Source organism: Choloepus didactylus, chromosome 12 (genome assembly GCF_015220235.1).
Source record: "Choloepus didactylus isolate mChoDid1 chromosome 12, mChoDid1.pri, whole genome shotgun sequence".
NCBI lineage: Eukaryota > Metazoa > Chordata > Mammalia > Pilosa > Megalonychidae > Choloepus > Choloepus didactylus.
Window position 1 is genome coordinate 88,395,575 of NC_051318.1, and position 17,525 is coordinate 88,413,099.

The following is a 17,525-nucleotide window of genomic DNA, read 5'->3' on the forward strand; positions in this document are numbered from 1 at the left end:
GTAGAAATAACGTGTTACCCTTAATGTTGTGCATCTTTTTCTTAGTTTGAAAATGAACTAGGATTAAAAACACAGAATGAAAATATTAGATTGTTTTTGTGTTGAAGGAGAGAATATTTTAGTTTGCATTGATTTTCCTTAGGATGAGCTTTCCAGTTTTATAAAATAATGTTTTTCCTTAATGATTTTGGAAAGAATGAACATGTAATATGTCTCCAGTAATCAAATTTACAAATTGAATGAATAGGCATATTTTAAACTTTCAAATTAGATAATGTCTGTGTAGTTTAGAATATTCTTGGTTATGAGCTACAGTTATTAACTGCTGCTGAAATCCCAACAGAAAATTGGAACCCAAATTCTATTAAGTCAGAGTCCTTCAACCTTTTAAGAAATATTAAATTATGCTGTTTTAAATGCTGTAGAATACTATTAAACTCATTGAAAAGAAAGTTAAAAAACAAAACACTGAATATTTCTTACTCATGGCCATATTAAGACCTGATTTTTTTGAAAGACAACAACCAAAATATTTATCCAATTTAATGTCATATGGAGCCCATTATTTTTAGTTGTAATGGATTTAGAAAATTCATGAACCCCCTAAAATCGAATATAATTTATAGTGTGTGTGTGTGTGTGTGCACGTGCTTGTGTGTGCGTGTGTGCACCTGCTTCTGGAGAGAGAGAGTAGTACTTCATTTTCATCAGTCCTGAAAAGGCTTCTTGATCACAAAGTTACAAACCACTGTCCTAGGAGTGACTTTGCCCCTGTCCTTTTTACATTCAGCCTTGACCCACAGCTAGCTTTTGTTCCAGAAGCTTGATTATGATCTGGCTGTTTGGAACTCAGAACACGTTTCCTTGAAGTTGATGTTATATGTGGTGATTTGTTTCACTGTGGAGGCACTAAAGACAGATGAGATGGAACCCCCCGCCGTCTCCAGGTAGCTCACAGTTCAGTCCAGTGAGGACTAGTCTTTAATTGAGACTGAAATCCTAATTTACCAGTGACCTTCCTGTTCATTTTTCTGCAGCTGTGTCAGGATTAATTCCTTCTCACCACTAGAGCTGCACGTCAAAGGAGGGGAAGAGGTGGGTCCTTTGCTGCCAGAGCCTCAGTAAGAAAGACAGGGATTGTCTTCTCAGAGCATGGAGGGGTGCCACTGGCTGGTTTCCTTGGGATCCAGACCCAGAGGGGAATAGCCTAGGGACTTAACCATAGAGGCGAATATGTGACATGGTGTCTACGAGAAGATGTATTCCTAATTATAACTTGCAGCCCAAGTTCCTGGGACACCTACCTTCCACCCCTTGCCGTCCCAAACATGGGCGCCCTCTGTGAGCTTGGGAGATTCCTCCCCAGCTCGGCCCTGGAGTTTCTGCCTGGAGAGGGTCCTTTGCACAACTGGTCAGAATAAGGACCTTCTTCTTAGTTGTGACTGTGTGTGTGTGCTTGAAATGTTTATAAATCAGATTTTTCTTTCTGAGGGACAGCGTGAACATTGTCTTTTTCCTGCTCAAATTCAGTTCTTGAGGAGAGGCATATAATTCTGGTTGCTCAACCACACAGCTCCCAGCAGCGGTTGTTGTATAACATGTGTTGTTTGGTTGATTGAAGGGAGAAGCCAAGGGGTGGGAGGAAGTGAGAGCTCAGGTAGAGGCTTGATGAGTGACTGGTGAGGTCAGCACATGAGATTTGACACTTCATTATGCCGCTTAAAGAGTGAGACTCAAGTCTTTCTTCATAACGCTTGATGTTTTCTCCACGTCCTGGCAGAGATTTTTAGATTAGGTTATTGTATTGTATCACTGAATGAAATGTATGCCCATATTTTGAAGCATATGTCAAGAAGACCAAACTACACAGATGAAGAAGAAGGCATTTTGCCTTCAGAGAATATAATTTTAAAATGGGTATATTTTGGGGTCGTATGAATTTACACTAAGAATTATAATTACTTTAACCAAATGATTTGGAAAGATATTTTTTGGTTTGACTCAAAAAGTGTATGATCCAAGACCACAATAATTTTAAAAAAAAATTCAGTTTTATTGATATATATTTGCATACCATACAGTCATCCATGGTGTACAATCAACTGTTCACAGTACCATCTTATAGTTATGCATTTATCACCCAAAATATATTTTTGAACATTTTCCTTACACCAGAAAGATTCAGAATAAGAGTAAAAAACAAAAATAAAAAAAGAACACCCAAATCACCCCCCCCATCCCACCCTATTTTTCATTTAGGTTTTGTCCCCATTTTTCTACTCATCCATCCATATACTGGATAAAGGGAGTGTGATCCACAGGGTTTTCATAGTCACACTGTCACCCCTTGTAAGGTAAACTGTTATACAATTGTCTTCAAGAGTCAAGGCTACTGGATTGGAGTTTGATAGTTTCAGGTATTTACTTCTAGCTATTCCAGTACATTAAAGCGTAAGAAGGGTTATCTACATAGTGCATAAGAATGTCCACCAGAGTGACCTCTCAGCTCCATTTGAAATCTCTCAGCCAGTGAAACTTGATTTCATTTCGCATCTCCCTTTTGGTCAAGAAGATATTCTCAATCCCACAATGCCAGGTCCAGATTCATCCCTGGAAGTCATATCCTGCATTGCCAGGGAGATTTACACCCCTGGGAGTCAGGTCCCACGTAGGGGGGAGGGCAGCGAGATCACCCACCAAGGTGGCTTAGTTAGAAAGAGAGAGAGAGGGCCACATCTGAGCAACTAAGAGGCACTCAGGAGGAGACTCTTAGGCACGATTTTAAGCAAGTTTAGCCTCTCCTTGCAGCAACAAGCTTCATAGGGGCCAGCCCCAAGACAGAGGGCTTAGCATGTCAAGCCTTCAGTCCCCAATGTTCCACAATAATTTTTAAGCTTACCGAAAAGATGTGATCAACTTGGAAAAGGCAGGTTTGGTTTTGCTGGTACATTCCTGATCTGAAGATCAGGATCTGATCTGAAGCTGATCTGAAGAGCTGAGGCTTCTTCCTTAGTTAATGTAGTAGCTACATCAACTAATTTCCCAAATATGAAGGTCCCTCTTTACTTTACTGTTAGGCAAATATGTATTATAAACTTCAAAAAGTTTTATGCATTTCAGAATGATTATTTAATAATCTCTGCATCTACAGAGTAGCTACTATGAACAATATTTTAGATAATTTCTTTTCATATGTTTTACAAGACCAACATGGATAGGAAATTAGCAGAACACCTGAAAATTGGAATGACTAGATTCTGTGTTGTAATTAATAGTCAAGCTTATAAATATGTTTTTCCATAGGAGAAAATCTTTGTGACCTTGGGTTAGGCAAAAGTTTCTCAGATATGACATGATTCATGAAAGAAAAAAATGAAGAACTTTAGCTCTTCAAAAGACATTATTAAACCTTTATGTATGTTATATTTTACAATAATGGAAATAGCTGAAGTCATGGAACTGTGACCTATGACATTCTTTGAAATTTGTTCTCTAACTACCTGTTAAATTGTACTTTGAAGGTTATCGCTATTATGTGTATATGTTACAGTTAACAATAAAAAATGCATTAAAAAATAAAACATGCTAAGACCACAAAAAAAGGCAAGACATTGGGAGAAAATATTTGCAAATCACATGTCAGATAAAGACTTGTATCTAGAATATATGAAGAACCCCCAAATGCAATAAGAAAGCTTACAACCTAACTTTAAAAATGAGCAAAAGATTTGAATAGACACTTTACCAGTGAAGGTAATCAAATGGCAAAGAAGGAACATGAACACATGCAATATAAGTAGTCACTAGGGAAATACAGATTAATATACAATGAAATGCAGAGTAAAAACTACATACCTATTAAAAATAACTAAAATTTAAAAAATGGAACATGGCAAGAATTTAGAGCAGCTGGAACTTCCGTGCACTCCTGGTGGCAATATGAAATGGTGAAGCCATTTCGGAAAAAGAGTGGCAATTTCTTAAAAAGTTAAACATGTACCTCCCTTATAATCAGCCGTTCCACTCTTAGGTATTTAACCCAACAGAAATGAAAGATATGTCCACACAACATTTGTGAACAATAAATGTTCATGGCAGCTTTATTTGTAATAGCCCCAAATGGGAAACAACTCAAATGCCCATCAGTAGGTGAATGGAAGCACAAACTATGATATATCCATCTCAAGGAATACTACCAGCAATAAAAAGGAATGTAGTATTGATACATACAAAATGGGTGAATCTCAAAATACTTATGCTGAGTGAAAGAAGCCTGCACAAAAAAAAGTACACGTTTGTGAGTCCATTTATGAAAAGTTCTAAAAAATACAAACTAGTATCTTGTGACTGAAAGCAGATCAGTGGTTGCCTGGAGACAGGGATGGGGCAGAGAGATTACAAAAGGGTACAAGGAAAGTTTTGGGTGTGATGAATAAGTTCATTATCTTCCTTATGGCAGTGGTATCATGACTGTATATGTATGTCAAAATGTGTCAAATTGTACAATTATATCTCAAAGTTGTAAAAATACTTTTCTGTATGTTGTTTCCCTTTGGCTTGTATTTCTGACTTTACGGGTGCTATGATTCTAACATGAATTTTTTTCAGAGGCAAATTCTTAAGATACATTTAAGATATTTTAGATTGTACATTTAAAGTATAGAAAATAATTAGATCATAAAGATGGGTGTTTTTCTCTTTCTTATATGAATTTACTATAATAAATCTCAATATTCTGGTAATCTTGACTTGCAGTTAATATTGATATGTATTTAATGAAACACTCTAAGCCTCAATTGTTTTAGATCATATTAGATTGAGTTATTTAGAAATTTACACCTTTATTTATGTTTTCTTAATTTTCATTGTTATATGCAAAACCTTAGTGCAATTTGTGGAATAACTAGGTAGAGTAATTGATTATAAGACAACTTGGAGGCCTAGTACATGTTATTTCCTTTATTAGGATCCTATTTTATTAAATATTGCTGAAATAAATAGCCATTTGAATTTGGAGACCCTTTTATTACTGCTGGATGAGTCATGATGGTTGCAGTGTATTTGTTAGTAGGGTTTGATGAAGAGCAGTTAAAAGATAATCGAGTTCCACCCACTGTGATTTGAGCTGGTGGTTTACTCTTTAAAAATGTGAGTCCTGTTTAGCAAAAACAAGGGGTAAGGGATTCATAGCCTTAGAATTCAGGTATTGTATCACATTTCTCTTAAGAGATTATGCAAAATGGGGCCTGGAATTTCACTCCAGCAGTACTTTTTGCTGCTGCCACGTAAGGCTTAGTAAGGGCAAAATGTTCTCATCACATCTGGCCTTCCTTGTGTTTCTTCTAAGGAGGGTTCTCTAAACTCACTTCTGTGTGGACTGCAGCAGACAGGGTTGGTTTAGATGAGTAGCTAGACTTTACTCTACTGAGGCAGGGCTTTTTACCCCTGCCTTAAATCAGAATCTCTGGGGGTGGCCCTCCAGAATCAGTATGTTTAAAACGCTTGGTAATTCAAATGTACGTTTAAGGTTGAGACCATTGTTTGAGAGAATTTGAGGATGTAAACCATATTCAATTAAGGTAAATTATATGCTCATTCTTGTATTGTGTAGTTAATCTGGCAGAAACTTAAAATATGTGACTGCCTTGTCAGATGTTTCTTGCCATCTGCCTATTAATTCATAGGTATTTCCATCTTCCTTTGACCCCCACAGGTTTATGATGGGTTCTGTATCTCCACTGCTGTTACCTTTTGGGCTCCTTTTTGTTTTCTGGGCAGCAACATCATATTTAGACCTGCTTTGGTTTCTGGTTGAAATTGCTTTCTTCTCAGCCCGGATACTCTGTAGCTTGTCTTTCTTGGTTTGTGTTTTTGAGTATTGTTCACAGGCTTTCCCCTAGTGCTTTATATTCATAGTTGAGTGTATTTAATATTCTCCCTATGCAATGTTTGATCTTTTTCTAGAATCTTTGTAAAATGTTCCTGTTTTACAAAGTTTCTGCCTTCACCCTATTGTAATACGCATTTAAAGATGATGACAACCATTTTTCTTCTAGAAAAGTTCCTGTTGTCATTCTTTCAAATATCAAGTACCGTAGACCCCATTTTATAACTTCTCCCACCTTCTCTGAGTATTATTCCTCAGTTTACAGTCACTTTTTGGGCAGAAAGGAGGGACGTACTCAGTGCCCTTTGATTTGGCCCTTCTTTTATAGGTTTTTATATTACAATTAATTATTTGGATAAAAAATCTCTCATGTGGCAACATCATCAAATATTCTTATGGAATTTCTGCATCATAAAATGAATTTAGCAGCATTCATATTTGGCTTCTCTCAGAGACCTGTTTGTAGATGTCTAAGTGTCTGGGACCAGGACCCCCAGCCAGTCCTCCCTGGTAAAGAACGAAGGGGGCTTTAACCTTTGGGCCGGAGTCTGTGTAGGATGGGAAGACCTAAGGCAGGATCCCCATTTTCCTCTCATCTCAGTGAGTTAGGGCTGAGACTTCTGATGGACTCCTGGTTTTCACTGGTGAACTCTAATAAATTTTAAACAGCAGTCAAGAGCAAACCTTTTCTTCCTCTCCCTTGTGCTCCTCATATGAATTTCCAAGGAGACCAAATCTTTTGAGTCAATGGTCTCCCTAGTTTGATTTCTTGACCAGCCCCCCTTCCCCTGTACACCACTTCTCCCTCAGTCTTTTGCATCTAGTTGCCCTCACCAAATGCTCAGACGTTTTCTGTGGATCTTTTTTTTCCTTTGCCTTTCACATCTACTTTAGTTCACTGAAGTTGCCAAATTGCAATATACCAGAAGTAGGTTGGCTTTTGTAATAGGGATTTATTAACATACAAGTTTGAAGTTCTGAGACTGTGAAAAATATCCATATCAAGGCATCAACAGGCGATGCTTTCTCCCTGAGAACCTGCTACTGGAGATCCTCAAGGCACTTGGTGATGTCCTTCTCTCCTGGGGTTCATTGCTTCCAACTTCTGGCTTCATTGGCTTTCTTTCTTAGCTTCTGTCTCCTTTTCTCTCTCAGCTTCTCAGGCTTTTTCTCTCTGTCTTTGGTGTGCTTCTCTAAATTTCAACTTTTATAAAGGACTCCAGTAAGAGCATAAAGATCCACCTGGGGCACGCCTCAACTGAAATAACCTAATCAAAAGGTCTCACCCACAGAAATGGATTAGTTTTAAGAATATGATCTTTTCTGGAGTACATATAGCTTCAAACCATCACAGTCCAACTAATACAACATCTATCAGCATGTCCAGTAGAGTCTGCCTCTAAAGTAACATCTCAAATTCCTCTACTTCTCTCCATGTTGATGATGCTAGAACTCTAGCTCAAACTACAAATAACATCTCAAATTCCTCTACTTCTCTCCATCTTGATGATGCTCAAATTGCTGTCTTCTGTCCCCTGGACTGCTGTAGCAACCTCCTAATTGGTCCTCTGCTTCCTTTCTCACCTAACCCTCCACTGTCACTCTCCTGCTCAAACATTTCACTGGGTTTTTGCACTTGGAGAAAGAAGCAAAATCTGCATTGTGGCTATTATATACTGGCTCTTGTTTCCCTTGGCCTTGTCTCTTCTTGATTTTCTTCTCCAGCTGTTACTTGCCCTCACAGTGGCCTGTGAACACTTATTTACTTCTTCCAAGAAGCTCTTATAGTTTGGTGCCTGGCCAGTATTCCCTGAATTTAATAGCATAATGGTATAATAATAACAAATTCTGCCATTTATTGAATATTTTCTGTATCCCAGACAGCATGCTGAGTGCTTTACAGGCATTGCGTTATAGGTTAAATTAAATGGAGCAAGCTTGTAAAATTAATATTATTATTACCATTTTTTAGGTGAGGAAACCAGGACATAGAGACTTATTGTCCCTTGCCCAGGGTCATATGTTAGTGCCTGGCAGATCCCGGCTTAAAGTTTGCCTGTCTGACCCTAAACTGGGTTCTTTGGTACTGATTATTCAAAAGCATTTTGTCGTCTTTCAATTTTAATGATCTCCTGACAGTTCCTGGAGGCTAGTCTTAGAGCAAGCTCTAGAGTAAATTTCTTGTTGAAATTGAAAGTAAACATTATTGTAACTAACTACCCTGTTAGAGAGAACAAACTTTTCTCAATATTTTTTGTCTTGCTAATAATAAGAGACAGTATAGTGTAATGATTGGGTATAAATGCTGGAGTCCAACAGACAGGGATTTAATCTCCCAGCACATGCCAGTCATTAATAAAGATTTTGATATATATACACACATACACACATACATACACGTGTGTGTGTATGTGTATAGTAGTATGCATGCCAGATGATATTCTAGGTATTTGGGATGTCAGTTCACAAGACAAAGATTTCTGCCCTTCAAGACTTTGCATTCTAATAAAGGCATAATAAACATAATAAATAAGTAAATTACTTTATGTGTTAGAAGGTGGAAAATTCTTTGAGGAGATAAGACCAGAGTGGGGAAAATATGGGGAGCCAGTTGCAGTTTTAGGGTGCAGTGGTGAGGTGGTCAAGGCGGACTTCCTTGGAAAGTACAGAGGTTGGCAGGAGGTGAGGGAACTAGCCAGATGGCTGTCTGCAGGAGGAAAAGTTCAGGAGGCCAGGAAGTGTACCCAGGCCTTAAGGCAGGAGCACGTAGAGAGGCCACTGTGGACGGAGGGGGCTCAGCCTGGGGGAGTCACTGGGTGAGGTTGGAGAGGTTCGGACTGTTGTTTTGGGGACAGTGAAATGAATGAGCATCATAAAGCGCAGGGCCTGGTCCAGTGTCACAGAGCCCCTGCCTGCCTTTTCCAGCCTCATCTCTTGCTGTGCCCCCTTGAGAACCCTACCCTGCATTGATGATGGAAAACTAGTTGAAGTTTCCTCAGTTGTCCGTGCACTTTAAACCTTTCTACTTTCGCATACACCTAAAATGCTCTCCTCCCATCCTGGTCATTCTGGTAAACAACTTCATAAGCCATCTTGGGCTCCCTTCTGGGCGTACTTCCTTGACTCTGTAAGGCAAAGCTGATGCTTCCTTCTCTGAGCCGCCATGCCCAGTGCTTTGTGTTTGTTATAATAACATGTAGCAAATGATAACTGACATTTAATGGGCACTTAGTAAGTGCCATTCACTGTCCTAAGCCCCTCATGTGTTTCTCAGTTTGCTCCACAGCAACTCTCTGTGGTTTGTCCTCCAATTGTCATCTGCATTTTACAGATGAGTAAACTGAGTCAAGAAGAAGTTAAGTAACTTGCCTAAGACCATACAGCTCCAAAGGTGGTGAGCCAGGGGTTGAACACAAGATTTCTGGCTCCAGAGCCCAGGCTCTTTTTAAAATAATTACATTATACAGCACCGCCACTGTCTCTACCACTTATTGAATACTTACTGTATGCTGGGCAGTGTGTGCATCACACTGTGCTACAAGTATTGATTTAAGGGCAAGTGACTTCCAGGCCAGGGAACCATGTCAAATCCACCTTTGCTCTTTGGGGCTGTTACACATGTGCTCCCTTGACTGAATGGTGAGGAGAAGAAAATACTCTCTCCTGTAATTTGCAGACCATGGGGAACAGTCAAAATGTTAATGACGTGTCATTAGATTTGAATTTCATTTGGTTTTTAATTTTATCTTAATCATGTCATTTTGCTTCTGCTTCTCCCCAGACCAGCGTTAAAGAAGGACAACTGTTGAAGCAAACCAGTTCTTTCCAAAGGTGGAAAAAGCGTTACTTCAAACTTCGAGGCCGTACCCTTTATTATGCAAAGGACTCGAAGGTATTTAGAGAAAATACAAGTGACAAGCAATGGTAGTCGTGGGTCGGGTTAAAATTTTGGTTCTATGAGCTGCACGTTTTTGTCTGGGAGGCACATTATACCGTTATTGCTTTTATATTGAGTTCGGTCTAAATGGCACATTTCCTGCCATCCCAAGGGGTTCCTTGTGAGCCAATTCTGTGACCTGCCCCCTAAAGACAGTCTTATAGCTTATTGCAAGACCCTAGTAGAGTTTCCTTGCTTTCTTCCTTTCAATTGAAATGAAACATTGAATTCAACTTTATTAGGGATAGTATACCTCAAAAGGTTGTTTTTTTTCCCTTCCTTTCTTGCTCCTTTTTACCTTAGAAATCATTCCCTGACCATAAGAGAGAGAGAGTTGCTGAAGATGCTAAGTCATGCCTTGGGATCCAGACAAGGGCTCATATTCCAACTCTAGCACATTCCAGCGGGGTGGCCATGGACAGAATTTGTGTTGAGAAAAGGTTAAAATGAGATAATGTACATGAAGTGCTTACATAGTGTCTGACACAAATAAGCATGCATTTGTGTTAATGACTCATAATGAAAATCATATTGAAATAAAGTCAAGGCTTAAAATAAAGTTTTATATGCCAGTTGAATAAAATTCACTCCACTGAATCTATTAAAATACAGTAATGCCACAGTTTTAGGAGAAAATTGTTTAATGATGCACCTCCATTTAACACTGATATTATAGTATTACCTCAGAAATAAACATTAAGATTTCTTCCTAGTGTACCAGTTGAATAATTAATCATCTTCATTTTTAAAAATATGTCACTGATGTAATGAGTTGAGTTATATAGTAAGTGATTAAAACAACTCCAAGTCTTAGTTTATACAACTGTAAAGTAATAACCAAATAAGCCAATCTTATTTAAAAGCCATTATGTTCAAGGCTGCCCATGATCGGGCTCCATCCTAACTTTTCACATTCATCTCTAGGCGCCACTAACTACCCTACAGCCTTCCGAGATGCTTCCCGTCTCCAGAACAACTTTCCGTCTGTCTCCACCTGTCAAAATTCCTGTCCCAATAAGACTTGCTTCCATGGTTCACGAGCGAAGGGATTTAATTGTTTTCTGCTGGGGAAGTTGTCTGTGAACTTTCAGAGCCTTTTGTTGTATCTCTTCTCTTCCCCTTTTCATAGTCTACCTTCTGCTGACATTACTTGTGTCGTCTTCATCTCCAGTGCTGGACTGTGAGTTCCTTCACATCAGGGAACAAGTCTTATAGTCCAGTTGGTTGAATTGAAGTAGACTGCATAACCCGCCAGAGAGCTTTCTGACAGGGTGGGCAGAGCAAAGCATAAAAGGAGGGAAGATCCTTTTTCCATAGTTCTAGGAGCCTTGATGGAAGAGCTCCCAGTAAATGTGAACAATGACTGACTAAAAGTGGGAAGGACAGATTTATTTATTAGAATTTCCTAATCTCTACCTTGTAAATTTTTAAAAGTTTCCTATCAATAGTTTTTACCACTAAAATGTTTTCGGTTAAATCAACTTTTAAGAGTATGAAAGAAACATCATCTTTTGTTTACAGAATGCATCTCCTTTGAACACATATTTATAGACAAGAAACATAAAATTCAGAAAAGTTCAGTAACTTGCCATGATCTGAGCCAGAATGGGATCTTCTCATTTCTCACCTAGCAAACTTTCTCTGAATGATGAACTTGCCTTTGCCTTTGCCTGGCGGAGTTGTTACCAGCTTTAGAGACAGTGTGTGTTGTTGGTGTGCCACACACTCAGCGGCTTCCCCCCAGATGGAAGCTGTTATGTTCCCAGAGAGCAAAGAGCGTTTGTATTCAGTGTCCCCATGGGTTCTTTAAAGTCCTTTTCAGTTTGGGATTCACGGGTTAGTTGTATTTTATGGTTTCACTCAGGGATGAGTTGGTGCACTGCACTTTTCCTAAAAGAAGAAATTGCAAAGTGTCACTAACTTAAGTGTTTCATTTTCTATTCCTAATTCTTGAAATAGTTGCATAGTCATGACCTGATAGTAGAAAAGTATTATGGAGCATTTGCATAAGTTTTCATTTCATCTGTTTGTGTTCTTTTTCATTAACAGTCTCTGATATTTGATGAAGTTGACCTCTCAGATGCCAGTGTAGCTGAAGCAAGCACAAAAAATGCTAACAACAGCTTCACGGTATGTTCTGATAACTCTAATCAAAAGTCGTGGAACAACTCTTCCTAAGAATGTGCAGAATGGCCTCTTTCATTACCAGCTTTGTGTTGTTTATGCATATCGGGCTCCTTACCAACCCAATAAACGCTAATAAGTACATTATATACGCTAATACCTAACACCATTCAGGATTGTTTGGCTCAGTAAACCTGGGGTTTTCTTTTAAATGTATTTTTTAAAAATATATATTTTTTTGCTGCCCTTTTAATTTCAGTGCTTCGAAATTTTCACTTTCTATAAATTTAATACTTTGATTTATTCCATTCTTTGTGAACACTTGAAAAGTTTATTGACCTTCAGTCTTATAAATAATATTTCCTCCTTTTCTTCTCCTCTTTCTCCAGCCACTATAGCTCAGGCCTTCATTTCTATGCACATAGATAATTCAGTCCGTAGCTATTTAGGAGGTGTCCTGTGTTCCAGTCTCCATTCACGCTGCTGCCTGCTCAGAAGGACCCTCCAGCTCCCCATTGGCCTGTCAAGCGCATCTTCAGGCTCACTCTTAAAGTCGTGTAAAATCACACCTGTGCATTCTAGTTTTACCCATCATTATCTGTCCTTATACCCCGAAAAGCTCCACAGTTTTCAGGCTGTGCCGGGGGGCGGGGGGGGGGGGCTCCCTGTTCCTTCTGACTTGAATGATTTCTCCCCCAACCCACCCATTCTTCAAAGCTTAGCTCAGTGATCCCATTCTTCTACCTCTTTTATTAAAAAAATATGAACTGAGGACCCACTATGTGCTGAGCATGGGTGCTAAGTCCAAGGGATGCAGGATGAATGAATCTACATCACTTCCCTCAAGACATTCACAGTGTAGTTCCGTGAGGTACAGCTGAAATGCTCCTTGTAGCTACATATTCCTTAGGTCCTCTGTTGTTTGACTCGATAAACCTGGGGTTGAATGTATTTTAGGTTCTGTAATGCTGTATCATCGCTCCATCCCCACTCCCAGCCTGTGCTCTAGGAAGCACTGTTACTGATGGTAGTGTGCTGTGTCCATCCCTTAGGCATGCCAGGGCAGGAAAGACAGACAGACAAATGCAGGACAGTGCCAGAATAGAGGTAGGCATTGGTAGGAGTAGGGGTGGAGACAGGAAGCAAATGAATTCAGATTTAGTCTTCCCGATTTATGGGCATGTGGAATAATTCTTGGTGTAGATGTGCTCTCCCACCTCTTCTCATCCCCAGAGAGAGCTTAGTATGACAAGAGGAAACCCAAGAATAGAATCCGTGCAAAATGCTAAAATTTAAGGTTTGCCCAATAAAGACAGAGAGCACTTTCTGTAGTATAGAAGGAGAAGCAGGAGGCAATTGTGATGTAAGAAAAGCAGTGGAAAAGTTTCAAGGAGGAAGTTGTTAAATTTTAAATCCTGCAGGGAGTTTAAGTCCAAGAAGAATTAAAAAGTGCTGAATTTGTTAACTTGGAGGTCGTGTGGTCACACTGATGTGAGTAGTTTCACTGGAAGGGTGGAAAGCATGAGGCTGTACCGTGGGAATGCAAGTTAAAAACCAGAGAGAGCCAGTGTAGTTAACTACCTTTTCCAAAAGCCTGGCTGTTAAAAGAAGAAGGGAAAGTATTGTTAGAAGAATGCTCAGGCTAGAAGACTATTTTGATTTTGTTGCTCTTGTTCTTTTGCTTTGTTTTTAAATTGGGTTTTGAGTCTGTTTAAATGAAGAGAAGAAAGAACTGTTAGAACCAAAAGCTGATTCAGGAGAGATTGATGGAGCAGGATTCTTAGTGAGCTGAAGCGAATAGGAACCAGCACTGGTTAAGGGATTGGCATTGAACAGGAGATAGGGAGCTTAATGGAGATAAGTGTGGGCAAGCAGTTCTCATAATTCAATCCCCCAAACTACTGTTTTCTTCAGTGAAATTGAAAACAAGGTCACTGCTGTGAATTAGAGTTTAGGAGAGTTTGGGTGGCTTCTATAGAGAATGAGAACTGAAAGCAGACAGAGACCTGTAGAAAATTACTAAGCAGTAAACAGCATCTACCAAAGATTTGAGCTCAAATTTCATAGTGTCTTTAATTCCTGTGTTCAGAGCATTATCTTTAACGTAGGAGTAGAGTACAACTAAATCAATCCGGGGCTGATGGTTTATAGGGCATATTGGACAGAGAGATAAAGAAAGTGTTGGATGTTTGAGGGATTGATGACTCATCCATCTCCTCCATTCTGAGTGCTCAGATTTTCAGAATGAAACACATGGAGTAAAGGACAGCTTTGTTAATGGCTAAACAGGATCCAATAACCATACATACAGGGCTTCTGATAAATTGTTGGAGACCTAGGTCCAAAATGTGGCTTATCACTCTTTAGCCCCAGGGAAGGTAGAATGGGGTGGGGTGGAAGGGCCTCACCACCTTTACCAATCAGATTAGCCCCCTGCCTTCCCCTGGGAGAGGGACGATAGTCATCTCCTCTAGATGGAGACCAGGGGATGGGGGGATAAGGGTCACTTAACAGGGATCTGGAATTTAGTTTGAAAGAAAGTACCAAAATGTAAGATTCTGAAGATGGAATGATTGTGGGTGAAGACAAGGTCTACGGTGTTGGAGTAGATAAATGTAAATAGAACTGAAAAGCTTGGGTTTGGAGAGGTTATTTCCATCCTTTGTGAAGCTCTTTCTTAGATCCACAGCTGCTGGTGGTCTCTCCCCTTGTATCTTTCTTGTAGAACTTAACATGTTTTGCCTTATATTTAGTTAAGTACTTATTTTATTATACTTATTATATTGAAGACAAGGGGCAATATCATATCTTTTCATCACATAGTGCTTTATCGATTAATGTTTGTTGATTTTAATTAATAAAGTGAAACTTTATTTTAGGCACAAAGATACTTTTTGTTTAAATATTTTCAAGAAACGTCTTCATTCAGCCAAGTACTATTTTTGAAGTTTGCTGGATTAGAAATATAGGGACTAAAAAGTTAGAATTTGGTAGACTTTTCAAGGGTATAAAATGGAGCAAAAGACATGTTTTCAACCAATAATTGACAAGTCGATCCTTCCTATGTTTAAATATTTAAATATCCCACCATCCTAGATTATACAAAACAGCTCTGTTATTTGGGTTAGTTCATGTTAAAGGTTAATAGTCTAGTTTGATGATAAAGCATGAGAATTCAGGAATGACCCGATTCTGCTTTGCTGTAGCCATTCCTCTTCTCCTTGAAATCTGTAAGGATTGCATATTGACAAGGGACAATAGTAAATGGAAAATCTATACATAGTAGATGGAAAATGGAAAAGCTACACTTTGTCCCAAAACCCAACCTCTCTGGGAATATGGGCTTGGTCAAATGGATTAAGTCCAGAAACTAAGGGGTCTTCTTCTTCCCCTAAACTCTAAGCCGAAACTTGAGATTTAACAGTTTGCATGGGACCTGAAACCAAGGAAATGAGTTGACCCACATACAGAATAGGGGAGAGAGAGCTGGAGAATTAGGAAAAGTCCTGTGCAAGTTTACAAGTCTTATTGCATAGACGGAAGAGGATGAAGGGAAGACTAGTGTGCGTGGGAGACTGTGGTCCAGTCTTGGATTAACCCTGAAGTTTTTAGGGAAGAAGGAGAGCAGTGGAGAGCGCCAGGACCTCCTCCTTGCCACAAATCCCTTATGATCCCATGTTAACATTTACTAGGCTTCCAGTTGGTGCCTAGACTTTTCCATACAACAGGAGCTATAACATTTGTGCTATTAATGTCTTAATTTGTCAAACGGATAATGGATAGTTAAGCTTTAGAGTTTATAAACTGATGATCATTTGATGACCCTCTCCCCCTTCATAGTAGGTTCCTAGGATTGTAATAACAGATTACCATTAGCTGGGTGGCTAAAAACAACAGTAATGTATCGTCTCACAGCTCTAGAGTCGAGACATCCAAAATCAAGCTGGTAAACAGGGCCACGCTCTCTCTGACGTTTCTAGAGAAGAACTTCCTGGCCTCTCCTGGCTTCTAGTGGCTCTTGGAAGTTCCTGACATCCCTTGGCTTGTAGCGGCATCACTCCAGTCTCTGCCTATGTTCACAAGGCCTTCTCCCCACCCTCCTTACAAGGACACCAGTCCTTCAGTCGAGGGGCTGCTCCATCTTAACTAAAAACATCCACAATGACCCTATTTCCAAATAAGGTCACATTCTGAGATTCCTGCTGGATGTGAATTTTGGAGGGGCGCTATTCGGTCAAGTAGACCATCCTTGTGATTGGAATTTTATTGAGAGGTGTAGAGAACAAGGCCCTTATTAAAACTGAGAGACGTGAAATGAAGAAAAGAATGATCATCCGGAAGTGGTGATGATTTCCTCAATTGTTTTGGAGCCTGTATTTGTTCAGTATTTTGAGAACCTGAGCAGAGAAGATATTTTTCAGAGTATTTTTTTTCTACCCTCTCCCCTTTTTTTAAAAATCAAATTTATACATGGATAAGGTTTAAAGAGTTAAATCATTCTCTATAAAGCTTATTTTATGAAAAACACCTTCTCCTGTCCTCCTCCCTTCCGATTCACCCTCCCCAGAGAAACCATGCTTTTCTCTCACATTCAGTTTTTTTTTTGGGGGGGGGGGAGGGGCATCCTTTTTTGCTGTTTACCCTGACATCTTTGAATAATGGGGCTTAGCCATCATGATTTTGTGCCCTGGGTCCTCTTCAGCCTATTGGCATCAGGGTTCACTAACCCCAAGTGTGTGTGTTGACAGCCGTGCAGAAACTGCACTCTCTTTTATGCCCAAACTCAGCTGTTATTCAGCCCCAGCATTCTGTTAGCGTGAGCAAGTCACTAAGCCCCACTGAGCTTCAAGGAGAATGCACACAACTCTGTCTCTCATTGGAAGGACTATCAGAGGATTTGCCAACTTGGTTTAAAGCCTTATACGCGATGATTACTTTTCCTTTCTTGCACAGTTCCTCACTCCCCCACTGGAGTTAGTGATTGTCTTGGTTTTTCAGTTGTCTAAATCTTCTCAGGTGTTACAGTATCTTTCTATTGCTGTGCAATATATTACCACACACTTAGTGGCTTAAAAGAATAACCATTTATCATCTCACAGTTTCTTTAGGTTGTACATGTATCTGGGTTCTCTGCTCAGGTTCTCAAAATATTGAAATAAATAGATAAAATATGTATGTATGCATGTGTGTGTGTGTGTGTGTGTGTGTGTAGTAATTGCCTTAAATTGGGCTAATTTAGGCAAAGGTTTGAATTTATGGTTTTTACAAGTGTCTTCTGAAATGGCAGCAACAACCAAACCTAATGTTGAAAGCATTTTGTGTGTCATAGATGTCAGTGGTGTGATCAGGGAATGAAAAAAAGACAATCCTTGACAGGCTTATTGTCATTTTTTAAAAACCTTCAGGTTAAATTTTTTTTTTTAATTCTTTAATTATTTATTTAACAAGGGAAATTATTCGGTAACCCACTAATTCAAGTTTCATAATTCAGGAGCATAGAATAGGTCTGTGACAAACATCGAGGGAACACAATCCAAAGAAGTTCTTTAACAATTCCCTAAGCACTTTGCACTCTGA

At 39.3% G+C, this 17,525-nt stretch overlaps 1 protein-coding gene across 4 annotated transcripts in view; it reads left to right on the forward strand.

The window, feature by feature from the left end:
• The window catches only part of DGKH (diacylglycerol kinase eta), a 260,817-nt gene that overhangs the window by 126,857 nt on the left and 116,435 nt on the right, over window positions 1-17,525 (forward strand). For all 4 annotated transcript variants that reach the window (XM_037800613.1, XM_037800616.1, XM_037800614.1 and 1 more), the window contains exons 3-4: window positions 9,669-9,779; window positions 11,874-11,954. In XM_037800613.1, the coding sequence (XP_037656541.1) occupies window positions 9,669-9,779; window positions 11,874-11,954 (192 nt within the window). The remainder of the gene's footprint in view (window positions 1-9,668; window positions 9,780-11,873; window positions 11,955-17,525) is intronic.